General features: G+C 42.2%; 1 protein-coding gene across 2 annotated transcripts in view; it reads right to left on the bottom strand.

Moving 5' to 3' along the window:
- The window catches only part of intu (inturned planar cell polarity protein), a 139,877-nt gene that overhangs the window by 49,500 nt on the left and 77,143 nt on the right, over positions 1 to 13,234 (bottom strand). For both annotated transcript variants that reach the window (XM_048536378.1, XM_048536370.1), the window contains 3 exons: positions 8,409 to 8,527; positions 3,422 to 3,511; positions 2,136 to 2,213 (listed from right to left, as the gene is read on the bottom strand). In XM_048536378.1, the coding sequence (XP_048392335.1) occupies positions 2,136 to 2,213; positions 3,422 to 3,511; positions 8,409 to 8,527 (287 nt within the window). The remainder of the gene's footprint in view (positions 1 to 2,135; positions 2,214 to 3,421; positions 3,512 to 8,408; positions 8,528 to 13,234) is intronic.

The following is a 13,234-nucleotide window of genomic DNA, read 5'->3' on the forward strand; positions in this document are numbered from 1 at the left end:
ACACACCTGTGTTGCAGTGGCAAACCTGCCTGCCAGAATGCTGGTCCTCCGATTATTAAGATGCAAACCGTCCCTCCTATACAATTTATTCTTACCCCAAAACATACCCCAGTGATCCAAGAATTTAAATCCTTGCTTCCGACACCAGTCCTTCAGCCACACATTCAGGTCCATTATCTCTCTGTTCCTGCCCTCTCCAGCCGAGGAACTGGAAGCAAACAGAGATAACCACCCTGGAAGTCCTGCTTTTCAGCCTTCTTCCGAGTTCTCTGAAGTCCCGCTGTAGAATACTCCTCCTTTTCTTCCCGACGTCATTAGTGCCGACATGCACCACCACCTCTGGGTCTTCACCTTCACCCTCGAGGATTCTCTGCACTCTATCAGTGACGTCCTGGATCCTGGCACCAGGAAGGCAACACACCATCCTCAAATCTCGCCTGTTGCCGCAGAAACCCCTCTCAGTCCCTCTCACAATGGAGACCCCTATTACCACAGCTCTCCGTGATGTCTGACTTCTCGGCTCTGCCTCTACAGCAATTTTTGACTCGCAGACCGGTCATCTCTCGGACTGGCAGTGTCGTGTGTCTCGGCAGTTTCCAAGACAGTCAACCTGTTTACAATAGGTGCTTCCCCTGGGGTCTCTCGTACTTCATTCATGTCTTCCTTTGTCATCGACATCCCCCTTCTCTCTTCAGGTATCCTCGGTGTAGTGACCTTGCTGAAGGTCCTGTCCAGAAAATTCTCATTCTCTCGGATGAGCCTGAGGTCTTCTAGTTCTTTCTTCAGTGCTGCAACAATCTCCTTCAGAAGCTGAATGTGTACACAATTAGAACAGCTATAGGAGCCAGAAACATCATCAGTGTCCCTGACCTCCCACATCATGTATGCAGCACACTGAATCAGCTTGGCAGTCATGTCTTCACCCTCTTCAACAGTGGCGTAATCTCCTCACTGAGCCTCTTCACCGAAAACTCGCACTTTACTCACCAGGCACTTCCCTCAGCCCTTGTGTGTTTGCTGTGAGTCTGTGGACTCTTAATTAGTTTAGAGAAGGAGGGTGGGACGGAGGTCCTACTGTGTAGGACCTGGGGCTGAGAACACACCTACTTCAATAGCACTCCGCTGCAAAAAGGACCCACTGGCTTCGAGGTAAGTACTTAAATAGCACTCACTTACCTTCCCAACTGCCTCTCTGCCCTGACCTCATGTCCGCCTGGCTCGTGCTGCTCTCCGCTGCAAAAAGGCTCTACACCTTGTTATCTAGGAATCATCAAGCCTGAGCTTGTGGATGATCTGTGTTCTAAATGGGGGGTTTCAACATTCACCACTACTGTCTTAGTTGGCTAAACCCTAAAGGACATAGCTGCTAGACTGCCTCTGTAGCACATGGTGAGGGAACAAAAAGGATGGAAAAGCTTAAGAGATCTCATCCTCATCAGTCTACCTGTTGCAAAAGCATCTGTGAGCTCAGTAAAGCATTCATAATGTTATTCCATGGCATAACTGATCAAATAAAGCTTTCATAGCTAATTAAGTAAAAGCCTTTTGAAGTGGCCTTAGCAGATCTGTTGCATTGCTTCGAAGGGTGATCAGATGACTGAACTGCGAACTAACATACAGATTAATGAACAGGTACATCTCAATAGTGCCAAATTCAGAACAGTATTTCATCCAGTGATTGATATACTCTGATTCATCCCATCATTTTCACATCAATGGTCAATGTGACTTATAAATGTTACTTTCCAATTACGTCCACAGTGGCTTCAGAAACCTGTCCACCTTGCTAAAAATGTCAAGCTCCAGGAAACACAAAACTGAAGTAGGCTGTGATGTGCAAATCCTGACATTAATTTTCATTTGTGTTGGCCATGAACCATCATGCTTTATAAACCAAATAAAAGAACAGTCAGCAGATTCAAAAATAAACTTTGGAATTCCAGTCACCACACCACCAAAGAACATAGGTTTGCCCAGCTCAACATGACAAGGGTTCCACAAGCCTGCAAAACAATGGCGTAACTCGTTTGCGTCCGCATCAAAATAGTTTCACTTTCTGTAGTGAATTAATACTCAAGCATATTTGGAACTTACGATCTATATCATGCTTGTCACAATTTTGTTCGCGTACTTGCCTGTCTAATGAGTTGTACATAAACTGCAAGGTTCTCACAACATTCTTGATCATGTTCCTGAGCTGTGGAAGAGGTACCCTTTGAAGGAAAGAATAATCTGTCAACTTGGTATGTGGAAATGCTCAAAAGACTAATAATTGCTTCTGTAGGGAAAGAAAGCTATCACACAAAACTTGTGGAAGAGGAGGAGGAGAAACGGGTAACAACCATTTATGTACCATCATTAATGCAGCAAAACATTCCTGTGTGTTTCATAAGAGTGCTATCAAACAAAATTTGGCACACAGACATATAGGGGGATATTAGGATTGAGAACTAAAATTTTGGTTGAAGAGGAGCGTGTAAGAAATTTCATATAGGAGGAGAGAGTACTGGACCAAGATATATGGATAGAAATGGTGTCTTTAGGAAGGGACTTTCAAATTGACAGCCTGTGCAGTTGTAGGCACAGTTCCAATTGGTGCAGTGTTGAAAATTAGGCATATGCAACGGTCAGATTTGGATGCGTGAAGAAATCACAGAGCACTGTAGGCCTTAATGGGTTTGTGTGTATAGGGAATGATGACACCATGGTTGAAAACAAGGATGATTGCTTTAAAATATAAATCTCGATGAAAGAGAAGCCAACAAATAGAGCAGATAGGCAAGGGGACACAGTGTAAATAGCACCTGGCCAGTGGTTTATTTTGACTCAAGTACATGTAAGGTGCCAGGCGGGAGGCCAAGCAAGATAATTAATTTAATCTTTCCAATATCGAGTTAGAAGAAACTTTTGGTGCTCAGTACTGGATATTGGACAAATCAGATGCAGTGGAGGTGCTCAGAGAGAGGCTATGGTGATAATGGGACACAGTTGAGTACTAGCAGCATATATATCAGGAACATAGTTTTTGGATAATGTCACCGAGATACAGTAGATAAGTAAAATATAAAGGAAGGTATGGGGAATCAGAGGCAATGGTGAAGGAATTCAGGTAGCTTAAACAGTCAATTGCTTCCTATATTAAACCTATGATTACACTTCAAAAGTACCTCATTGGTTGCAAATGCACTCAGTACAAAAGCAAATCCTTTATTATTAAGTGCCACAAATCATTCAAAACTCTCCTAGTATCTACAAAGCTAAATCTTGTAAACCACACAGACTTGGGTAGGTTTGTACATCAGTTTAAACATGCAGGCTTTGAACATGTGAATACAATTCTTTTAGAGTGCAAAACATCAATAGGAAAATTCTTTTTCTAAAAGATTTTCGACTGCGTTAACTACATTTTGTTAATACTTGCCTTTCAGCTGGTAGTCCTATCAGCAACAAATTGCTACCTTCTTTCCAATAACATACGTTAATAAGTTTTCCATTCAGCAGGAATGATGAACTAGGGAAGAAAATTGCACAAAAAAACTGTCAAAAACATTTAAACAAATATTACACTTCTTTTTGATTTTCTTTGGTTATATTCATGACCAAGTATTATACTAAAACATTAGACAAATAAAAGGACTGGTTGGTTCTTTTAAGCTACTCCATATAATTCTGATGCATCCCACTAAGAAATTTCATACTCTCTAGGGTCTGTAACAAAATGACTGCATCGTAATTCCTACACTGGATGAGAATTGTTAATAGCTAAGTCTCTACAAGGACAATGGGAAAACATAGCCAACTTCACAGGGCCTATTGTGCAAGTCAGAGGCAGGCACTGATCATTAATCAGGAATCTGGTAATAAGGGGAACTAAAAGGCTGCTTGACCTCTGTGGTTTACAAAGGTACTAAATTAAAGACAGAAGGGAGGACAATGTAACAGATGTATCTTGTCTATATGACTTTTGGATGGATGATCTTATAGTTACAAAAGGTCCTGAGTGGGAGTTGAAGGTTCTGGAACTTTCAAGTGAAAACATATAAAAGTAAATGCTTTGAAGACATCAGCAACAAAACCTAGGAACGCCATCGCAGAATCAGGACCTTGAGTTTGGGGTTCAGAGAAGAAAGATAGACCCAGCTGAGAGGTTGAAGCCTGGCCAGCTATCCTTCACCAGTGTGGCACCTAAATGCCAGAAGTGATTCTGAGGCAGTTTTCGTCGTAACCGTGTGCATGCTACTTCTGGCAGCACAAGTCACAGACTCATAGTATCACTTAACTGCTAGAGTGCAAAAGCAGAGATAACAAAGCGTAGAGCTGGATGAACACGGCAAGTCAAGCAGCATCTTAGGAGCACAGAAGCTGACGTTTTGGGCCTAGACCCTTCATCAGAAATGAGGGAGAGGGAGAGGGTTCTGAAATAAACAGGGAGAGAGGGGGAGGCGACTGAAGATGGATGGAGGAGAAGATAGGTGGAGAGGAGAGTATAGGTGGGGAGGTGGGGAGGGGATAGGTCAGTCCGGGGAGCAGAACACCTCCACTCGGTTCGCAATAAACAACTGCATCTCCCAGTCGCGAACCATTTTAACTCCCCCTCCCATTCCTTAGACGGCATGTCTATCATGGGTCTCCTGCAGTGCCACAATGATGCCACCCGAAGATTGCAGGAACAGTAACTCATATTCCGCTTGGGAATCCTGCAGCCCAGGAGGGGATAGGTCAGTCCGGGGAAGACGGACAGGTCAAGGGGGCGGGATGAGGCTAGTGGGAAGGAAATGGAGGTGTGGCTTGAGGTGGGAGGAGGGGATGGGTGAGAGAAAGAACAAGTTAGGGAGGTGGGGACGGGTTTTGGGATGCAGTAGGGGGAAGGGAGATTTTGAAGCTTGTGAAACCCACATTGATACCGTTGGGCTGCAGGGTTCCCAAGTGGAATATGAGTTGCTGTTCCTGCAACCTTCGAGTGGCATCGTTGTGACACCGCAGGAGGCCCAGGATAGACATGTCATCTAAGGAATGGGAGGGGGAGTTGAAATGGTTCGCGACTGAGAGGTGCAGTTGTTTACTGCGAACCAGGCGTAGGTGTTCTGCAAAGCGGTCCCCAAGCTTCTGCTTGGTTTCCCCAATGTAGAGGTGGCTACAACGGGTACAGCGGATGGAGTATACCACATTGGCAGATGCGCAGGTGAACATCTGGTTATGTGGAAAGCATTCTTGGGGCCCGGGATGGGGATAAGGGAGAAGGTATGGGGGCAGGTGTAGCAGTTCCTGCTGTTGCAGGGGCAAGTGCTGGGTTGGTGGGGTTGGACGGGAGTGTAGAGTGGACAAGGGAGTCACAGAGAGAGTGGTCCCTCTGGAAAGCAGACAAGGGTGGGGAGGGAAAAATGTCTTTGGAGATGGGTTCGAATTACAGATGGCGGAAGTGTCAGAGGATGATGCATGGATCCGGAGGTTGGTGGGGTGGTACGTGAGGATGAGGGGGATTCTCTTTTGGTGGTTATTGTGGGGACTGGGTGTGAGGGATGAGTTGCGGGAAATGCGGGTGACACAGTCGAGGGTGTTCTTGACCACTGTGGGTGGGAGTTGTGGCCCTTGAAAAACGAGGACATTTGAGATGTATTGGAGTGGAATGCCTCATCCTGGGAGCAGATGCAGCGGAGGCGAAGGAATTGGGAATAGGTGATGGCATTTTTGCAGGGAGGTTGGTGGGAGGAAGTGTATTCTAGGTAGCTGTGGGAATCGGTGGGCTTGAAATGGATATCAGTTTCTAGGTGGTTGCCTGAGATGGAGACAGAGGGGTCCAGGAAGGTGAGGGAGGTGTTAGAGATAGTCCAGGTGATCTTGAGGTTGGGGTGGAAGGTGTTGGTGAAATGGATGAACTGTTCGAGCTCCTTATGGGAGCACAAGGCGGCGCCGATACAGTCATCAATATAACAGAGGAAGACGTGGGGTTTAGGGCCAATGTAGGTAAGGAAGAGGGATTGTTCCATGTTACCTACAAAGAGGCAGACATAGTTTGGGCCCATGTGGGTACCCATGGCCACCCTCTTTGTCTGCAGGAAGCGGGAGGAATCAAAAGAAAAGTTGTTGAGGGTGAGGACAAGTTCAGCCAAGTGTGCAAGCCATTTGGCTCATTGAGTCCACACCAGTCCGCAGAAGAACATCCCACCCAGACCCAACCCCTCTCATAATTTCCATAACCCTACATTTCCCCTTGGGTAATCCATCTAGCGTGCGCATCCCTGGACACTCTGGACAATTTTAGCACGTTCATTCCACCTTACCTCCACATCTTTGGACTGTGGGAGGAAACTGGAGCACCCGGAGGAAACCCATACAGACAGTCACACAAGGCTAGAATCAGATCTGGGTCCCTGGCACTGTGAAGCAACAGTGCTAACCACTGAGCCACCGTGTCAACCCCCATACGATTTTATGCTGTAGTGTTAAACTAGCTGAGTGGTAAATAATGAAGTAGGTTGCTGTAACAGTTCAGACTGGAATCATTGTGTTCACTAGCAATGATCCAGGAAGGAACAGTTAATGTTTTGCTGTCCCTGGGTAACTTGAGCTAAAGGGGTCGCGTTAGAAGTCAAAAAAAGTCAACTTAGAACCACCTCCTAAATTTATAGGTCACAATGCATCATGTGGAAGAAGCCTAGTCCGAAGTGCCTCAGAAGTACCTAGATAGCAGGCGGCTTGATTGTATAGTACAAAGTTTTATGAGCTCCTGCTAGAGGGTCTGGGACCTGTAGGAAGTCAACTTTGGGAAGAACACAAAAGGCGGTTAGCTAAAAAGACGGTTCGATAAAAAGGCGAAAAAGGTCAAGAAGACACTGGTAATTGCCTACTCAGTCAGATTTCTGCATGAGGCAGTGAGATACAATCGTGTCCTGTGGGAGGACAACAGTGCCCTCGACAGACGGGTAACTGAATTAGAAAAACGGCACAGAAAAATGAACTGAACTTAGTGCATATGGCTCAGTTACAGAGTCAGTTTAAAAGATTCTATTTGGAAAAACAACAAGCAGACAGAGCAAGAAATATGCCGGAATCAGAGGTCCATCATTTAGCCCACAAGAGCAGGGATCTTAAAGCAATAATTGAAGTACTATACCAGAATAATCAGGAACACTGTGTGGCAGCGGAGCAAAAGGACATCTCTTATGGATTTGTACAATTAACTAGTGGCATATATGCTGATACCAGAATTTGATATTTCATTTAGTTTACCATAACAGTGATCTCTGATCATTATGACGACCGTAATGCTTTACTTCAATTTTGAAAGTTCTGATCTTGTTTAATACAGTTATCAGAAACCGCAAATATGCACATTTGCTCTACTAAAATTTCCTTTGCATTGCATGATATTGACAAAGATTAGGTTAATGTTTTTATTTTAATTCTGATACTGTAACATCTTGATTTCGTTGGTGTGTACACTTTCATATGCACTAAAATTTTCATAGAATCATTGAATCCCAACAGTGAAATCGGAGGCCAATCGGCCCAGTGAGTCTGCGCCAACCCTCTGAAGAACATTCCACGCAGACCTAGCCCCCAAACTTACTTCCTGCATTTACCATGGCTAATTCATCTAGCCTGCACTACACGGAAATTTAGCATGGCCAATCTATCTTTGGACTGTGGCAGGAAACCAGAGCATCTGGTGGAAACACATGCAACATGACGAGAATGTGCAAACTCTGTACACACAGTCACCAAGTTGAACTCAGTCCCTGGTGCTGTGATGAAACAGTGTTAATTTTCTTTCACTTATCTTTGATTTGTTTATCCTATAAAAGCTGACGAAAAGGAAGCAATTGTATTGCAGAAAGCATTTTAAATATTCTGTCACAAACCAATATCTTCCATCAGTTTGCTTTGCCATAAGAAAATAAATAATTGTATTAATATTCACCTGTAGGTTGATATTATCCTTTGTTTATTTGAGTGCCCTGAACTGGTTTATATCCGTTTTGTGCAAACTTTATTTTAACCAATATATCTATACTGAAGCATTCTACAAAGTAGAATTAAATAATGAGAAACATTTACACTAAAACAGATTAATTTACTTTCTTCTGATCCCTTAGCTGATTTCTAAAGGACCAACAAATCCACAGTGTGCAACATATGCGTGTTTTGAGTTATATGCTTTATGAAATACCCACAAGCAACTGTGATCACTGAAGAAATACAGCATGCTGAATGAGAACAAATCACATACACATTCTAGATAGTGAGGGAAAAAAAGCCTCATATTGCATGATTTCTGCCCTTGAACTCAAAACGGTTGAATGGAGAACCGCTAACAAAAATATTTTCACAGCTATTGATCAACAGAAGCTCAACAAGAAACCACATAGATCTTTCATTCTAATAATGAAGTAACGAGCTGTGATTACCTTATAATTTGTGCCCCAGTTATATTTTCTAGCATGTCGCACAGCGTGAGAAATATTCCCCGAACATTAATCAACTTTTGGGATACATTAGTCAATGGATACTGGTAAAGTATTTCTTGCTGTTGAAAATAGGAAAAGTTTCACATTATTACAGTTAAGTGCAAAATGCCACGTCTACAAGTAGCAGGCCACATCACCAATAAATCATATTTAAATTTTGTTTTGTGTATTATTTGTGCATTAACTGAGTTAATGATCTTTAGAGTTTAAAGCCTCAAAGTTCAAGATATAGACAAATGCACACTGTATCAGAAATTTTAGTACATTTAATATTAGCTAAACAACAGCATGATACAGTCCTCATCAGTGATGCTGGTCATACCCAATTCATATCTAATTCAAAAATGTACTGTGAACACTAAATTTAAACTGAGATACTTAGATTTCTAAACTTTATTTTGCTGCAAGCTATTTTAGTAAAGCAAGATGTAAACATGGCTGCAGTAGCAAAGGTAAAAATCATATCTTGGTTGGCTAACATTTCTACCAAACTTGAGGTGCTCATAGAACTAAACAATTCACATGGACATAAAGATATTTTTAAACTTTAGAAAGGCAAAGATTTTATAAACACACACAAAGCATATCCATACAGATACCCCTCAATGTCTTAATCGGAAGCCATGGCATTAGGTTTCACCATGATTGCTGACGATGCCCAATTCTACATCACCACTAACCCTCAATCCCTATACTGCCTCTATGTTAACAGACAGCTGAACTACCCTAACGACGACCCTGCCTCCTACTGCAGCAATTATGTATTTTGTCTACGTTGTTATTTCCTCTCCCCCTACCTCTGGTGTCTGACTGTACACAGCACAGAATAGGGCAGTAATAGAGAAACTGAGGTCAGTGATTCCAAATTTCTCCAGGATTGCGCTGTTGAGGCACTCTTCAGCTACAATCATAGGAAATCAACTGATTTGCTACTCTTATGCTGTTAAGTTTAATGTAAAAACTACATCTTGTTTAATGTGTAACAGTTATTATTTAAACAACATATCAAGTTCATAATTACTGCTCAACAGCCCAAACCTGAAAGCTAACTTTCTATTTGTGAAATGTCAAATTCCTTTATAATGATAAAAAAACCCCACAATTTTAAAATATTAATTTTAACATTTTTTATCCCTATTTCAGATCCCTCTGTAATCCCACTATAATGATTTATTCAGTTGACTGAGCATTTTCAATTGAAACTGAAGGATTTTAAACATTTTTAACTTTCGGGTTTACGTGAGAGTACTGCGATCTGATTGACTATGTACCCAATTTGCTGACATCTCTGCTGATGAATGCCAAGACGTTGATATGGAAACTACTGTCAGGAAAGGTGAAAGTATCCTATAGTGAACCAAAGTCATTGTGAGAAGCTTTGGAGGTCAACAGAACTGCCACTGGTTCTTTATGTGCTTTACCTAAATGGGCAAAATACAGGGTTTTGTTTATGCTTCATGTAACATTTTAGTTCAGGTATTCTGCACTTAAAGTTAACCTATTTAGAAGATCATAGAATCCCTACAGTGTGGAACCAGGCCCTTCTGCCCAACAAGTCCACACCGAACCTCAGAGTATCCCCCACACACCCATCTCCCTTAAACTCACCTAATCAACACACCCTGGCACTACAGACAATATAACATGGCCAATCCACCTAGCCTGCACATCTTTGGACTGTGGAAGGAAACTGGAATACCCGGGAGGAAACCCACACAGACACAGGGAGAATGTGCAAACTCCAAACAGAGTGTTGCCTGAGGGCGGAATTGAACCCGGGTCCCTGGTGCTCCGAGGCAGCAGTGCTAACCACTGAGCCACTGTGCAGCCCCGAATTAGCATTCACCTGTTCACAGGGACTTTAAAGCACTTCCATGTTTGCAAATTGCAAATCGCAAATCAACAGTTTTGTGCGCACGTTAGTCCAGTAAATGGTGCAAGAGAAAAAAAATGGGCTGTAAAGTGCTTCTGGGTTAATGCAAAATGAGGCTGCAATTTCTCATGGGTGTCAGGCTGTATGACTGGTGTTCTTTTGTCAGTTCAGACAATATGCTATGCAGGTATTGTAAATCTGAAGGCGAATTTAATTTCAATTTGAAGACTCTTTGACATGCTTCTCCTGTAGTACAGACAATGCACTGATATTTCGACAGAAAAACATTATACAGGTACAGTACAGAACAGAACTTAAAGAAACTGACTTTGCTGATAGTCTGCTACTCTTCACATGAGTGAGGAACCATTTTATGTCAGTCACAGAACAAATGAAGCAGTGAGAAATGTTAAAGTCCCTTCTTCCTGATGTTGCTGTGATCCCTTTAAACATTGACTGGAAATACCCAGAAAGTGGTAGCAGTGAGCCTATGGCTGCAAAGAGTTCAAGAAAAGCCATCTGGTTTGCAATGAAACGGTTTTTAAAGATGCTTTGCAATAGGAGAATTGGCAATCAATAGAACCAGAGCTTAGTTTATTAGTCTTTCAATGACGAGAGCAATTCTTGATAATATTGGCCTCAGCAGAAGTGACTTCCAGTCTGAACTCCAAACCAGGAGAGTTCAGACAGAAATCTTCAAGTTGTTAGAACTGAGAAAGTTTAGGCCATCAGAACTGTGAAAACTTCATGCCTCCACACTTTGAAAGGAATTGTAAAAATAAAAAAAGGTCTTTATGGTCACTTCCTTGTTTATTTAAAGAATATCTTGCTGTCCAGCTGATATTATGTGCTAGCTTTTCCTCAATGTTGATTTTTGCTTTGTTCTTTTTAAGTCACGTCATGATACGCTTCACATTTCACTACTGCACTTTGAAGCTCATTGACACCTTACATAACAATTTTAATGCAAGTCAGGCACCAAGGGACACACAGATATCTTATGCATCTGTAAAGGATGCATCTCATAGCTCTTAGCTTGCTTTCTTAGCATTCATTCCCTCACTTGGTATTTATTTTAATGCACCACTGCTTCATTGAGAATTTACAGGTTCTCAGCAACTTGACTTGCATCTTAGTACAGCCAGAAACCCAGGCAGCTCATCACTGTTGCCAGTACTGTCAATGGAGTAGTCATGTTGCTGCATGGTAATATGCTACATTACTGACTCATCTACAGCACATGCCAACAGCTAATGAAGCAAACAAACCTCATAAGCTTAACCAAATGGCTATTCCTGAAAGTCTAAGAGGAGTAGTCCTTAATCTAATAAGGGGAGAATGGGCAGTCAGCAGGTACTGTCACACTCAGTCAAGGACATTGTGACAACGTCCTGTGCTGATATGGTCAGTCCGTCACTTCCGGGTGATCAGGAAAAGTTATCCTCCCAGGTCAGTTTGGAAGCAGACAGGGGATGCAAGGTGGGGGAGGATTGCACAATCAGTCCTGAGAGTTTGGTTGGTAAAATATCAGGAGAATTATTAGGTAGCAGAACATGCTTTCTTTATTCTTTATTCATTCATGGGATGAGGGCATCGCTGACCAAGTAGCATTTATTGCCCATCCCTAAATACCCAGAGGGCAGTTAAGAGTCAACCACATTGCTGTGGGTCTGGAGTCACATGTAGGCCAGATCAGATAAGGATGGCAGTTCTGTTCCCCAAAGGACATTAGTGAATCAGATGGGATTTTCCAACAATTGACAATGGAGTCACTGTCATCATTAGATTGGTAATTCCAGATATTTATTGAATTTAAATTCCACCATTTACCATTGCGGGATTTGAGCCCGGGTCCCCAGAATGTTACCAGGTCTCTGGATTAACAGTCCAGCAATAATACCACTAGGCCATCACCTCCCCCTAATGCTATGCTGAGGAAAACTGAAATGTGGGGTCCAGATGCATTACAGCCGTGTCTGGTATCTTGGCCTTCTTTGCCAGTCCATAGGAAAGAAGACAGCCCTACTCCTGCTCACCCACAAAACCTCCAAAGTCATCGACTAATTTAACATGTGATGTCACAAAAATCCTCTCAAGTAGCAGCGTTAATCGTCTTCCACATTACAGCTAAATAAATGATTTCATAAAATCCTTCAACAGTGTTAAAGTGCTATCAATTATTAAAGATCCAACACTTGGGGGCTGTCATAAGCTCAAAAGCTTTAATTTACTTGCCTGGATAAAGTACCAGGAAACGTCTAGTAGAATTGATTAGTAAAATATGTTTTCTCTCTACAGTTTATCTTGTTTGATCCAGGAAACTATGCCATTATATCATTATCTTTTTATCTTTTAGTCATAACAACTTTTGTCCTCATTTCTGAACTAATGAAATAAAAAATAGTTAATTTCAGTTACTGAGCCAATTCTTTCCTAGCAGTGTAAATTACCAGGCTTGAAGGAGTCTGCAGCTTGGGTTTAAACATGGCGCCCATAGTATAAATGCTGGAGGGTCCTGTCAAAGTGAGCACCTACACCTCTACTGCCACGTGACTGAATAGAATGGTTTCTTGAGCCCCGATGCATAATTAATAAGGTGAGCAGAAGAGTGCATGAGAAAAATCGCAATAGCAAAAAAGTCCTCCATGAAACACGTTGGAAATACCATTTAGCCAAAAAAATGGGAGAATTCAGTTGAGTTTTTCAACTTTTGCATTTTTTAAAATGGGAAACCATGTTTCATTTAAGGTCTTTCCATTTAAAAAAACGTGGAATGTAACACCACCTTTACTGAGAACCACCTGTATTCTAATTGTGCGTTCAGTGTTCAACTTCTATTACCACCAACTGTTAAGCTTTCTCTTTCAGTAATGTTTCAAATATTTACAATAGT

This window comes from Stegostoma tigrinum, chromosome 1 (assembly GCF_030684315.1).
Source record: "Stegostoma tigrinum isolate sSteTig4 chromosome 1, sSteTig4.hap1, whole genome shotgun sequence".
Classification (NCBI taxonomy): domain Eukaryota; kingdom Metazoa; phylum Chordata; class Chondrichthyes; order Orectolobiformes; family Stegostomatidae; genus Stegostoma; species Stegostoma tigrinum.